Source organism: Bombus pyrosoma, linkage group LG11, assembly GCF_014825855.1.
Source record: "Bombus pyrosoma isolate SC7728 linkage group LG11, ASM1482585v1, whole genome shotgun sequence".
Taxonomy (NCBI): domain Eukaryota; kingdom Metazoa; phylum Arthropoda; class Insecta; order Hymenoptera; family Apidae; genus Bombus; species Bombus pyrosoma.
The window spans coordinates 15,502,232-15,515,693 of NC_057780.1; the positions used below are offsets into that span (position 1 = coordinate 15,502,232).

The 13,462-nt window shown below is 37.9% G+C and overlaps 1 protein-coding gene and 1 long non-coding RNA gene across 3 annotated transcripts in view; one reads left to right on the top strand and one right to left on the bottom strand.

Moving 5' to 3' along the window:
• Window positions 1–5,910: 5,910 nt before the first annotated feature.
• Window positions 5,911–13,462, bottom strand: part of LOC122572404 (ceramide kinase) — a 29,215-nt gene continuing 21,663 nt past the window's right edge. The window contains exons 5-8 of the mRNA XM_043737336.1: window positions 10,905–11,057; window positions 10,393–10,589; window positions 9,959–10,128; window positions 5,911–9,518 (exon numbers count right to left, since the gene is read on the bottom strand). Coding sequence (XP_043593271.1) covers window positions 9,443–9,518; window positions 9,959–10,128; window positions 10,393–10,589; window positions 10,905–11,057 — 596 coding nt within the window. The 3' untranslated portion in view covers window positions 5,911–9,442. The remainder of the gene's footprint in view (window positions 9,519–9,958; window positions 10,129–10,392; window positions 10,590–10,904; window positions 11,058–13,462) is intronic.
• On the top strand, window positions 10,941–11,328 carry LOC122572412. 2 transcript variants are annotated; one of them, XR_006318447.1, is made up of 2 exons: window positions 10,941–11,073; window positions 11,144–11,328. It is a non-coding gene; the product is annotated as an uncharacterized LOC122572412 (long non-coding RNA). The 2 variants fall into 2 exon arrangements; XR_006318446.1 differs by having other exon boundaries at window positions 11,148–11,328.

Here is a 13,462-nt window from a genome sequence, read left to right on the forward strand (position 1 = left end):
CTACTACTACTACTACTACTACTACTACTACTACTACTACTACTACTACTACTACTACTACTACTACTGCTCCTACTACTACTACTACTACTACTGCTCCTACTACTACTACTACTACTACTACTACTACTATCACTACTACTGTTACTGCTACTATCGCTACTACTACTACTACTACTACTACTAATTAATAACAACGCTATTGTAAGGTAAACTACTACTATGTTACCGCTACTATTAATTATTAACTATTAATCGTAAGGTGGAAGACGACCGCATACAACTGTTACTATTACACCGCCTATTTCAACTATTAAGGCGCGCCATGTGTTATGGGAGGGGAGGGGCGCTGCTATTGCTGACTACTATTAATTCACACACTAACTAAACTAATAATCGCTTTACGACTACGGTTACTATGGGAGAATGATTCGTTAATGTAAAAAAAAATATATATATATATATATTTATATATTATATATAGTAATATATATATATATATATATATATATTGATCCAACGCGAGACGAATAGGGTACGTAAAACACGCACGCTCAGGGTGGATCATCCTTGGTTTTTAGATGAAAATAATTATTGTTCGTTAAGTCGTTGGTATTAAAAGGGATGCAAAGGCTTTCTAATTACACCTTCTTAAATAATTGAAGGTTTAATCGGATGTTTTCTCGAACAAGCGAAAAGATTTCCTTGGTGGCAAATTTTTATTTGAAGGTAAATCCATGCTTGTACCATAATATGGACGATTTAGAAGAGGGTAGAACACCCTGGCCATTCTCAGTTGTTACATCACGCACAGGGGTAGAAGGACAGCCGAATTCATTGATCCTAGATCCGATCGATCAAGAATCTCGCACACTCCGTTCGAATCCTTCGCCAACCACCCTCCACGAATATTTTTCTTTTTTCCTCCAAAGAGGGATTTGTCAATTTCTTAGACGTTTGAAAGAAATATCGAAAAAGTTGTATTGCCGGATAGATGGGTAGACGTAGTCGAAGATCTAGAGCTTCCTTTGGGGGTGGTTCGCGCGAGGTAGTCGAAGGGATCGCAATAGCTGTACAAAGAATTTTAATACTTTCGTCAATGCCAATTGCGATTGTAACGAAATTTCGCGTTCTTATTTTGTTAAAGGATAGATGGGCGGGGGCACTCGATGCCGATTAATAATAAGAAAAAAAGAAAAATTAAAAATTTCACGGGGAACTAGAACAAAACGAAACTAGGGTGGTTCGGGATACGTATATTACCGCAAATGGACTTCTTACGGTGATCTTCTTTCAGTTTAATTCGCTGGAGTTTGTACGAGATTTTTCGAAATTGATGATCAGGAATCACGTATCGACGTATAAAACTAATCGATGTTTATATAAAAGTAATAATTTTGTATGGCGGAGAGATTACAAAATTGAACGTTGGACGTTCCGAAAGTTCCTCCTCATTAACTTTAACGTTGTGACATTCTTTTTATTCTAATAAGGGCGATCGATTATAGGATGTAATAATTTTATAGAAGAATATTTAAGCATAAAACTTGGAAAATACGTGATTCGAGGATTATCGACGTACGATTTCAAGGATGCGAATAGAGTAGAGTGCCAATTAGGGTAGAGCGATTACGAAGTAGTATTAGGTCTTCCCGATAGGGTGAAAGGTCGTGGTTAGGTCGGCTTCCGAGAAAGAATTCACGACGGAAGATTTATTCTTGATCCATATCTAAAATTAATGAAAATGTGAAATTCGAATGCAAATCGAAACTCTCGAATTCAAATAAAACTTTTATTAAAAGAGTTCGAATCCTTGAATTCAGATTCCAAGGAAAATTTACCGCTTAAGCTCCAACTTCTGGTTACAACTTTCGAAGTTTCACGAGTACATAATAATGAACTTTATGCGAAAAATCTGCTTATTGGAAAGAGGAAAGGATAATAAATCGTGGAAATTAAGAGAAATCTTTCATCGTAGCGCCTGGTGACCGCTTGATTTCGCGATTAGTTGATTCGAGAGTCCAGCCAACCGCGTTTCCGCTCAATACGATGACGTCTGAAGAACGTCGAGCTCGCGTCGCGCCGATCTCTCTCGGGACATCCACAGGAACATTTTCTATAGCGTCTCGAGCTGCCTTGAACCGAAAGTGCATTAAAAAATCGTCCGCATGACAGCCGATCGGAATTCATTGCGGCTGGGATCACGATTCCAACACGAAATACGAAAGAAAAAAGAGAAGAAAAGAACGCGTGGGAAAAGAAAGAATTTAAAGAACCCTACCCTTAATTCTAAATAACACGTTAGTTAGCTATCTTGTATTTTATAGCGATTGTTGTGATATCGACGAGGATCGAACGATGATAGCAGTTATGTTTTCGCACGAACGAATTATTCGAATGTTGATCGTAATGATAACTTAGAAATAATTGCCTTGTTACGAGTGAAGAATCCGATATTTCGCTTAATCGTAGCTAGTAGATAGACTATTTAATTGCATATCTCGCGATAATTTGTAATTTAACTAGCAGCATAGTAATTTATTAAGAGAGTGATAATTTGAATAGTGACGATCGTCTAGTGTGCTATTCGAATGCTAGAGAATAATTTCAACTCGCTTCCCCGGATACTTAATTCCATTCTATATAATTAATTTTCGACCATACCAACTAGTATTAACCTATCAACAAACCTTTCCACGTTATTACTCCAAGGAATGTTCGCACGGTGATTAGACCTTTGCTCGGTGTTTACGCTCTTCGCTCCTTCCTTTTGACACCGTTGTCGCTACCCCTGAACAGCTATGCCTGAATACCATTTATATAAAATACCATCGACGCGACAAGAAGTTTAAAAATAGACTATAAACGAGGAAAGGTTCGACAAAAGTGATCCTCAGCCGCAACCGGAAGTTCCCACCGGCACGACAGTGCGCACGAGGACTTTTTCTACGTAAGATAGAATATTTCTCTAGTAGAATTTGGGGGGCAGGGGGGGAGAGGGTTAGAAGGAAAGACGATAGACGAGGGATGTTTTTCTCGCAGAACAGGCGAGGGAAGCTTAATTACGCGACTGATAGTCGCGCGTCTCGATCGAGGGAAAATATCGGGTTCGAGGATGAAGAAATATCGACTGGATATCCCGGGCCACCCACTGTGGCAATTCACCTGGAAGGTGGATCGGTCAAAAGAAAACAGCGATTCTTCCGTCGAAATCTCCGCAAATCTCGACGAGGAAACTCTGTGCGAATGGGAGAAAATCATCGAAAGTCGAGACGTCGTTACTTTTCGGGCGATTAAGCGTTAAAGAGTTTAAAAAAGGGGGGAAAGAACAAAGGATAGACGGTGGATCGTCTGCGTAGAATTTAAGCTTGCGGGCGACTGAAGACGTATGATAAATTATATATATATATATATATATATTTATATATTATGATATATATATTGATAATATATATAATATATAGTATATATATATATATATATATATATACAAAACATGTAAATGCGTAGCTAACGAACGATTAACTTAGCGAGCACTGATTAACAAGACGAGAAGAAAAGATTGTTTTTGATTCTTCTTTTCTTGTTTTTTTTTTCGTTGTTGGGGGTGTGTGGTTAGGGGGTGTGTTGCGAGAATTCAATAGATGAATATAGAACGCACGAGCATGCGAAGTGTAAGTTCAGCTACGAAAATAACGATAACAATAATATTAATAATAATAATAATAATAAATAATATATATATATATATATAAAGTTTAACGGTACTTAACGACACACTTGGTAATTGTAAACGACGAGAAACAGCGATGAGTAACATAGTGCGATTATTACTACCTATTATTACGGCAATACGATGATATACATATATTATAATGATGAAATACAATGATATATTTATCGAATATTTATTAAGCAAACGAGAATAGCACACATTGTGTAGTATCGGTTGTACAAAGTAGGCAACGAGGCGAAAACACGCGAGCGATTTATTTCGTTTCTCGAGGATAGTATCGAAACTGTCAGGGGTCGTCGAGGCTTGGCGCTGTTAGGAGGTCGCGATTTTCATAGTTTTATGTCTCTTCTGATTTTAAAGATAGAGATTCAAATATAAATTTATAATATACGAATTTGGAATATTTCATTTATTCCACCGGTAACGTACAACTTTCTTTCGCCAAACGCACAATATTCTACGCGGCGGTTTCTGCTAGTGGCTCGATCGTCATTTTTCTACCGTTGAAAACTCCTAGTTTACTCGTGTGCGACTCTTAACGCTCCAAACCGAGCGTCCCCGAGAAAAGCGAGCAGGCGAGACTAAAGAGCACGAAAGACGCGACGGGAGGAAGAAAAAGAAAGGGGAAGAAAGAGGAAGCCGAGAACGCGAACGTTCGATCACCGACGACGGTGGTCGGAAGCTCGTGTATATTTTCGTCTCACGATCCTTTTTTTACGATTGTGAACGAGGTTCATGTTATATATCAGGGATTAGACTAAATAGTATAACGATACGCTGCGAACGAGGTGGCAAAAGAAAATAGCGACAGAAAGGAGTACGTGAGAGGCAGAGGGCACGGCGAAACAGCAGGGAAACGTTAAGAGATGAAACGAATGAAGTAAAAAATGAAGTAACTAAATGAAGGAAGAAACCGAGGATGGTTGGCCTTTGGGAAAGGCAGGGCGAGAGAGAGAGAGGGCTGTGACGAAGGTGGTGATAGTGATAAGTGGAAGAGTCAGACGCGTTAAATTAGATTTCTCTATTCAAAGAGTGGCTAAGGAGATTTTCATTATTTTTCTTTTTTTAATAGAGAGCTCCGGATCTCCCAGCTTTGTTGAATTTCGCTGAGACAGAGATACGTATTAACGATAATATATTTCGGTATTTTAAACATCGGTAATCGTTTCTTATACTTATTTCTACGTGTATATTTGGGCTATCGGCCATTAACGTTAAAATAAAGCATAGATCTAGAGGGTTGATATAAAAAAGAACGATCGGCATATCCGTTATTACTTGCAACGAACTCGCAATTTTCCTTGCAATTCGGATAGTTAGGAAAACGAATTCACGGCAAACCATTTCGAACAGCATTTCATATTAACGAAGATCTCTATTTGAATTTATACTTCTTGTAATTACATCTCTCCGAGAAACGCCCGAGGAAACGATAAGTACGACTGGCCAGCCCTCTTTCCATAGAGACGATCGATCATCGGAATATTAATGCTTAAGAGAAACCAAAGTTGTGATAAGCGTGGCGGGACTCGAAACCATGCACGATATCGAGGAAATTTTTAGAGGATGAAGGAGAAACGAGAGAAAGAAGGGGGAAAAAGAGGAAAACGGAGAAACGAGCGATCCGGGGTGCGTGAAACGACCTCGACTTGCGAACGGAGTTGGCAACCCTCCGACGAAGGGACACTGACAAGGGAGAGGCTTCTTTGTCACCTTACCGCGCCAATTATACGTTGTGTCCATACTGTCTCAATTAATATAATGTATTATATTATATATATAATATATATTATATATATATATATCCGACAATATTGATTATTAAAAATTCTTAATATATAAAAGAGGAGAAAAAAGAAAAGAGTAAATGTGAATGTTGGCCGAAAATTTATCCCCCTTTTGAGTTGTTCCACATTTCAATTTTATGCGTTCGTATATATAATGTCAAGTATGCTGCTGCTGTAGTCTGATTTTCAAAGATATCGATCAACAGACGTATTTCAAGATCTTTCCTATGTTTTATCGATTCTCATAACTATTCTTTTACCTTTCTTCTTGTTCTCTTTTTTTTTTTTCGTCCTAGCTTCTTTTCATCCAAAGCTGTTCTTGTACGATCTATTCGTTCTATACGTAGAGCTAAAGGATGCAGTGGGATTGAGAAAGATGACGCGAGGTGAAAAAGTGAAGTACAATTTATTAATAATATACGCAGCCATTCTCGACATTCGGTGCATCATTGCAAAGATGATCGAAAACGATTAGTACACTCGGATACAACCATATCGGAAGCGACTCATCGCGACTATCTTCTTTACCTTCTATACATGTATATAAATACCTCGTAATTAAAATATAGATATATACATATGCATTATATATATTATATGTATATCATTATTATATATATATATATGTATATATATATCTGTACAACCTGGACATACGCGTCTACAAAATAATCATTCATCTAGTCGCTAATTTTCTTTCCTGAATTTATTCGTCGTTAACCCCTTGTGGTCCGCTATTTTTGTCTCCTAGAAAGTCCGCGCGAAATGTTTCGTTGTCGGAATTGATTAAAAATATAACGGAGGAAATTAAGAGGAAGGAAAGAGAAGAATGCTATTGCTGTAAAGAATCAGACCCCAAAAGGTTAAAGAATCTTAGAGCACGTGGAATCGAATTGTCGAACAAGCTAACCAACACCGACGTGGGAAAATAAGAAATGCATTTTGGACGAAATTCGAGAGGTACGGCGGTTTGTTTAACATCGACCGCAAGGTAACGTCGTTCTTTCTCTATGATATGTCGGTCTTGAAAGTCGGAAATAGAAAGCGACAGCGCGGCGATCAATTCAGCGGATTCACTACGTTCAACGAACAAGATAAAAAGAAGAAAAAATTCGAAATATCACAAACCCAACGAAACATTACAAAAGAAAGTGAAATTTCAACATAGTTCTTTTAACGATATAACGAAAGATTGGCCCTCGGGGGAAATCGTTGATTAGACTACGAAAATACTTTTCTCTTTTTCTTTTTTACAACTTCCTCTCTACATCGGGAATTGATGGACAGGCGAGAGAAACTTTCATCCCTTGACAATAAACAAAGCTGCAGGAAACAGAAACCAAGGACGGAACACGTATGCTTCGATGTGAACGCAACAGACTAGAAACGATCGAACGAAAGTTTCCACTCGCCGCTTGCGTCTTCGCTTACAAACGAACCAATTTCCACGGGGGAACGGTCCTCCTTTCTAAAGCTCCAACGAAATTTTTAACGCGTGCAATACTGCGTTGACAAGCTTCTCCCTTACAACTATAAAATCCTCTATCGTTGTAATACGCATCATCTTTCTTTGCAATCTGCAAATCTTCAGGTCGAGAAAGAAAGACGAAGATTAAATTATAATCAAAGGGATATATCGGTCTCTTTCCAATAAATTTTTATATTTACACTCTTTCTTCGATTTGGGCCATCTCAGCTGTTTCAATATTAAATATATAAAAATATCTTACTTCTAGCAGATTCTCTCTCATTTCCGATTATCAACAAAAAGGTAACTTAATTCTTGTCGTAAGCTCTTGAAATTTTAACACGTTGGCTGTCACGCGAATTTTACATATTTTTCCCATGGGAGGTGGAATAGATTTAAATGTGCAATACTGTGCTTTTGCTCTGGCAATGTTGTCTAAATCCTTCGCATTGTTGAAAATTCCTTAGTGCATGAAATTTATCTTATTTTGGTCATTCTAGAAAATTTAATAAAAAACATGCGTCACTGATGTCAACGTGTTAACAATATCCACATTGCCGATTACAAACGGTTCTTAGATCAAATATTCGAAATCATATTCTGTTCACTCGCTTATGAACGCTAACCGTCCATATTGTATGTATCATCATAATTATAAATAAAAAGAGGTAACTATCGAAACAACGCAACTGTGAATGCATCGACGTACTAGTGCATTTCTCACGATAGTACGGTCGATGGATCGCACTAACACCGATCTTCACGAAGCTTATTTCCTACAATTAAATAAATAAATGAAAATACTAGTCCCGGTAAAGTAAATGCCGCTCTATTCTTCTTCGAAGTATTCTAAGCTTAACCACTAATAGCTATGATCCTCGTCACATTTTCTCTACAGCTATAGATGCAACTTTCTTAAAATCGTGCTTGTTTCACGAAAATACATGTGTTCTCTTTCTCTGTTTTTCTTTTTGTCTGTACAGGTAGTCGGCAATCTTGGGCTTCATAAAGAAAATATCGCTAGTCTAATGCTTATCGACGACGAAACGCTTGAATCACAAAGATATCAGTTTAGTCAAAGTATCTTCGCACGTGTTTGGGTAACCATTTGACGTCTTGAAACGTTTCTTACAAAATATAGTTATGTTAGAAAACTTTAAAAGGTTTTTGGAAAGTAAAAAAAAAGATCGGTCATTCGTTGTTGGAAATTTAATATTGTCATAGGCGGCCAGAATTGGAAAATTATCTGAAAATTGATCCAAATTAATAAATTCCATTGGATTCTAAAGTTCAACTCGTCAAGAAACGAACTGACTATACTGATACCTTGAAGAGTTTCAAGCAACACTTGGTCGATTCTCTTACGATTTTCTTATTTTCCTCGATTGCGAACTCGTAGAACTTAAGTCACTTTTCTTCGTCTCTTTGGCTCGTCCTCCAGGTGAAAAATATATAATGGAGTCTTATAGACGACGCTCGTACTGTACACTCTAAACTTCTATCGAGTAAACTTAAGCGCTCTAATGGTAATATCTTTAGAAATCTCATCCAGGGAAAAGTTCATCCATGCACCGAATCTACGATAATCGCATCTCAAGTGTGTGTGTGTGTGTGTATTTTAAGTACGAAAATGCGCAACCACTGCAACAACGTTGGGAAAAGACCGGAAAAACCGGTCTCCGTTATACAAAACTCTGTAAGTACATTCTATCGACTGAGCCGCAGCGTAGTGGAGACATCCACGATGGAATGTTCGACGATTACAGGCTATAATTTAATAATAAGAAGGGAAAAGTGGAAAGAATTGGCCGAGTATCGCTGTGCAAACGTAAGGGCCCGTATTCTTCGTGGTCTTCATGGACGTTGACATCTTTCTTGGTGGTTTCAGACCTTGATTCGAAGAAATAGCGGACAGATAGGCATAGCTGTGATACGCGTCGCACGGAGTATTCGGTAGAAAGCTCCGCTGTTAGTCGGACGCTCGAGCAACGACGATATCTTGTGAATTGCGACGTCATGGACTATTTAAGATATTCAATACTGCATGTTTTAAATGTTTCCGAATTTCAAACTTCTTCCAAAAAATTTCAAATTCTTCAATTTCCTCGTTACCAATTCTACGACTTTCATACATCGGTAAACTTTAAAGTATTGATTCAACGATATTTTTAGACAGTTTTTCTATTTCACAACTACAGACGTTTCTTCGTAGTCGTGAAAAGATGTTATGGTATACCCAGTCATTTTTGGAGATGTGGTCGCCGTGCGGGAAAATTGTTCGTTATCCTCGCGCGCCACGCGTCGATATCGCGATAACGATTAATTAGGGCAAGTCGAAGGAACTATGCGATTTGAATGCCATCGTGTTCGTTCGGAAACGCTCGTTCGTCGTTCTCTTACTTCAAGCAACGCAACGTTGGTGACCACCAGCAGATCGACTGCTACTTGCCACTAACAGAAACAGGTCCGGCCGTGAACTGGTTCCTGGGCTCGTCTCGTGAATATGTTCACTAGTTGGCAGTGTACCCTGTCGATAAATCACAGTAGGTCAATTACAGTTGCTCACATTAATATTCGGACACAGCACTACCTCTGTATTTGTTGACTCGTGTACGAGTGGAAGGAATGATTCAAATATCGTGTTATTTATTCCACGAAAATATGCACCTCTTATGCAAAGCAACAAACAGAGAGATGGTAATGTGCCCGAATATTAATCTGGGTCCCTGTATACGTTATATAAAATGCTTCCCATAAAATACTCAAATAAGTCTATTCATTTTATCGTTCTATTCTTTTTCTTTTTTTTTTATCCGAACGACACTGGTATTTTAAACGGAAATTAACGGTCGATAAGGTATCAGAGATATCAAAGGTCAGCAATGAAAGCATAGTGGAAGCTTACGTGTAAACCATCGAGGTGGAAGTGAGCATGAAGAGTCTGTAAATACACGAACGAGTGTTTACCTGATTTTCACATTGGAGCTATCGATCACCTCGCCGTCGCAGTTCCATACGCTCAGGCTCGAGTTCAGATAGCGGTTGCTAATCTCACTGGTAGACTGCATGTGCAGGGTGGGTAGGGTGCGGAACGTGAACTCCCTGGCTCTGTACACCTCGACGAACGGCAGATCGTACTGGCAAAAGAAAACAGACTAGCTAGATCAATTCGAACGATCGTCGGCACATTTTCTAATACTTCTGAAATAATTAGCAAACTGTAAATTGGATTTTTATATCACGAGGCGAATAATTTAATTGTTACAAATAAGCGAATAAAAATAATTTGAATCTGGATTTCCCAGATAAACAATTTACATATAATCGTGTATTCATAGAGAGAATCAAGAATATACGTATATTCTTAAATTAATTAATACATTTACAATTATTTCACATACCAAAGTCTTCTGTTTGCTGGACAACCTCAACAACATCCTGATATTGTTAAAGAGCGAGGTATGTCGGACGAGAATTACGTCTACGCAACCGTCTCCGACATGACAATGAGGGCTGAAACCCATGGGGCTCCTGGAGCAACCACAGGCGAGATTGGCACCATTCACCATGAAGAATTTGCCTCTGATAGTCAACCATCCTGTGGCAGATTCAAGATAAATTAAAGATAAAGATAAAGTTCAAACGATAATCGATAATATCAAATAATAATAATTACACTACGGATTTCTATGCATTTCTACGTAATTCATTGTAAAAGTGCAAAAATGCGCAGAATGAATATAATATAGAAAAATATATGAAATATATTTCTGAAGTATAATACTCTTCATACAAAAATGAAAATGCTGGAAAATACAAATCCCTATATAAATGCTATCCGTTCGATTATGTTCATGACAATACAAATTTGCATAAAAATCGACAGTCTAATAATGGATAATAGACAACTAACTGGTTATTTCTTTATCTGGAATACTGTTGTGCATGTGTTGGAGGCACCTGGTGCAGTTTTTTATACATCTTGTACTGGTTGCTGGGTGGCAAGGGTCCGATAGGAGCTGGATCTCACCTTCGTAACCTTTATTCGCGAGGATCTTCTTGAAACCTGAGTTAAATACGAGGTACTGTATTATACATTTTTTTACAATCTTTCAATAATTTTTAAGGAATATTAACATTATTTGCCATTAGGCAGATATGACATTGCAACAATGATGAGGGAAAAGATGTACCAGCGTGGAACAGAGCGAAGGAAGAAAGAAACGTGATTAAATATATATATTATAGCACATATTGTAAGAAAATTATTGTTCAAGATTATGGAATGTACAATACTTCTTATTACTAATAAAGTATAGAGTGCGTATTTATTTTAATTCCTCTCTTCTGTTGAGATAAAACCATCAAACAAAAAATGCGCGAACGAATTTCATCAAATTCGGAACAAAAATAACGTGAAATTGCAGGAATTACAATCTTTGTTCCACCTCCTCGGCAATCATATTCTCTTGATACCATTTTTCGATTTTAACAAGAGTTTGTTTCGAATAAGTGGAAGATCACAAGGAAAATATGACGTATATACTTTCGAGGGAATGTCCCCCACGCGACGTAACAACGTACTCAACTGAATACGTTTAATAACTTTATTTCACTCTGACTTCTAGCAAATACATTGCTATATAGAATTTTACAAATATATAATAAATTTGTATAGTGCATAATATAAGAAATTCCTATCACGTATAATAAAACATTATCTTCAAGTAGCTTTTTACGGTAGTGTTCTTTACTGACGTCTCCTGTAATAAGGAACATATATATGTCGGATTATCGTTAGAATATATATATATATATCATCGGCATCGGCACCTGACGACCATCTTACTCGGAAAACAGGGTCTTTGTTAGGCAAACGTTCATCCCTTGACCGCGGCTACGTTGGGGACTGGTTGTCGCCCCGAGCACAAGCTCATTGTCACGAATCTCGAACAGGTACAATCGGGTCGAATGATAATTGCTTAATTACGGGTTTTTCCCAATATGTATACATATATATATATATATATATATCGCATTATGGGATTATTATTCGAATATTATTATGGGATAATTATCGCATTATCGGATTCGCATTATGATTAGGGTTGGGGTTAAAGGGCGTGAAGCGAATCTTCGTTATGGTTAGACTTTGTCGTTATGCAATAGAGAAGATATTGACTAATGCGAACACGATTGTTACAGATATCGACAAGTAGCCGTGGTAATTAGATACTCGAGACGCTAGTGACAATGATTCTAGGTTCGATAACGAATCCACGGTCAACGGGATAACTCTTTATTAAACGTAAAATACTTTAACACGCAAACACGTTTACTGGGACGCTCTGTATATACTTCTCGATGTGTAACTCTTCAAGGCGATTGCACGAGTAACAGACTGATGGAATTTTTCCTTCCTTTTCGATTGCGTTCGTTTGTTATATACTGGTCCGAAGCTTCGAGAAGGTTCCAATCGCCGTTGCTAGGCAATCTCTGCTTGGAGTTTGATTGTTAATACAACGTGTGTCCCATTATATCGACATTCCCAAGGAAAATGTCCATCCCGTGACCGCGGCTACGTTCGGCGACCAGTTATGTCGCCTCGAACCCCATCCCAATATCACAAGTCTCGAACAAAATACAATGAATAACAATCGTTTAATTACGGCTATAGTAGAATATAAATTACAATATTACGGAATTCCCATAGTTCCAAACGGGAGGCTCCAGTGTCCTTCCATCTCCGACATATATATATATATATATATATCTGAAAGTGAAACTAATCGTTACAATCACTTTATAAAATAGGGTAAAAACATGTAAGAAATTAGTAATTGAAATAATATACACAAATCTAGTACTTCCGGTCAGTTATTAATATATCTAGAACTATCTTCCACTGAAACGTCCATACTTTACCACACAACTAATTAAATACACAACGAATACCAAACACTTACCTGCACGAACATTTGAATTCACTCCTATTCCCTGCAATTTTTTACTTCCCCGCGAGAGTACGCGCTACGGCGCGCTCTCAACTAGCGCCATCTACTTAAATTATTTCAACTTGCATCGCGTATTCGTAAAAATCTCTTAAAACACTTTCGCGAAGCGTTTTGTCTCGAGGCCTCTATATGATACTTGTAGTTCACTTTCATCTTCTGTATTTTTTTTTCACGCATTCTTTTGATGCTTTGTCGCTGACTACATCAAAGAGACGTGCGCCCTCTCACCGGCCGATAAAGGAATTTGTACAAGAGATGCTATCCAAGTGAAACACTATCTGTTCTCTGCCATACACTTTCTCCCCACTCCCACGAACTCGCACGTGTTCTTGCAAAGCTAGAACAAATCTAGTTCACCAACCTTCCGGCTTAAAGAAACTCATAAATCGTTCTACGGTTGTACATCCTACTTCCTACGCTCGCACTTTAAACTGCACGATATAAAATAACTATACTT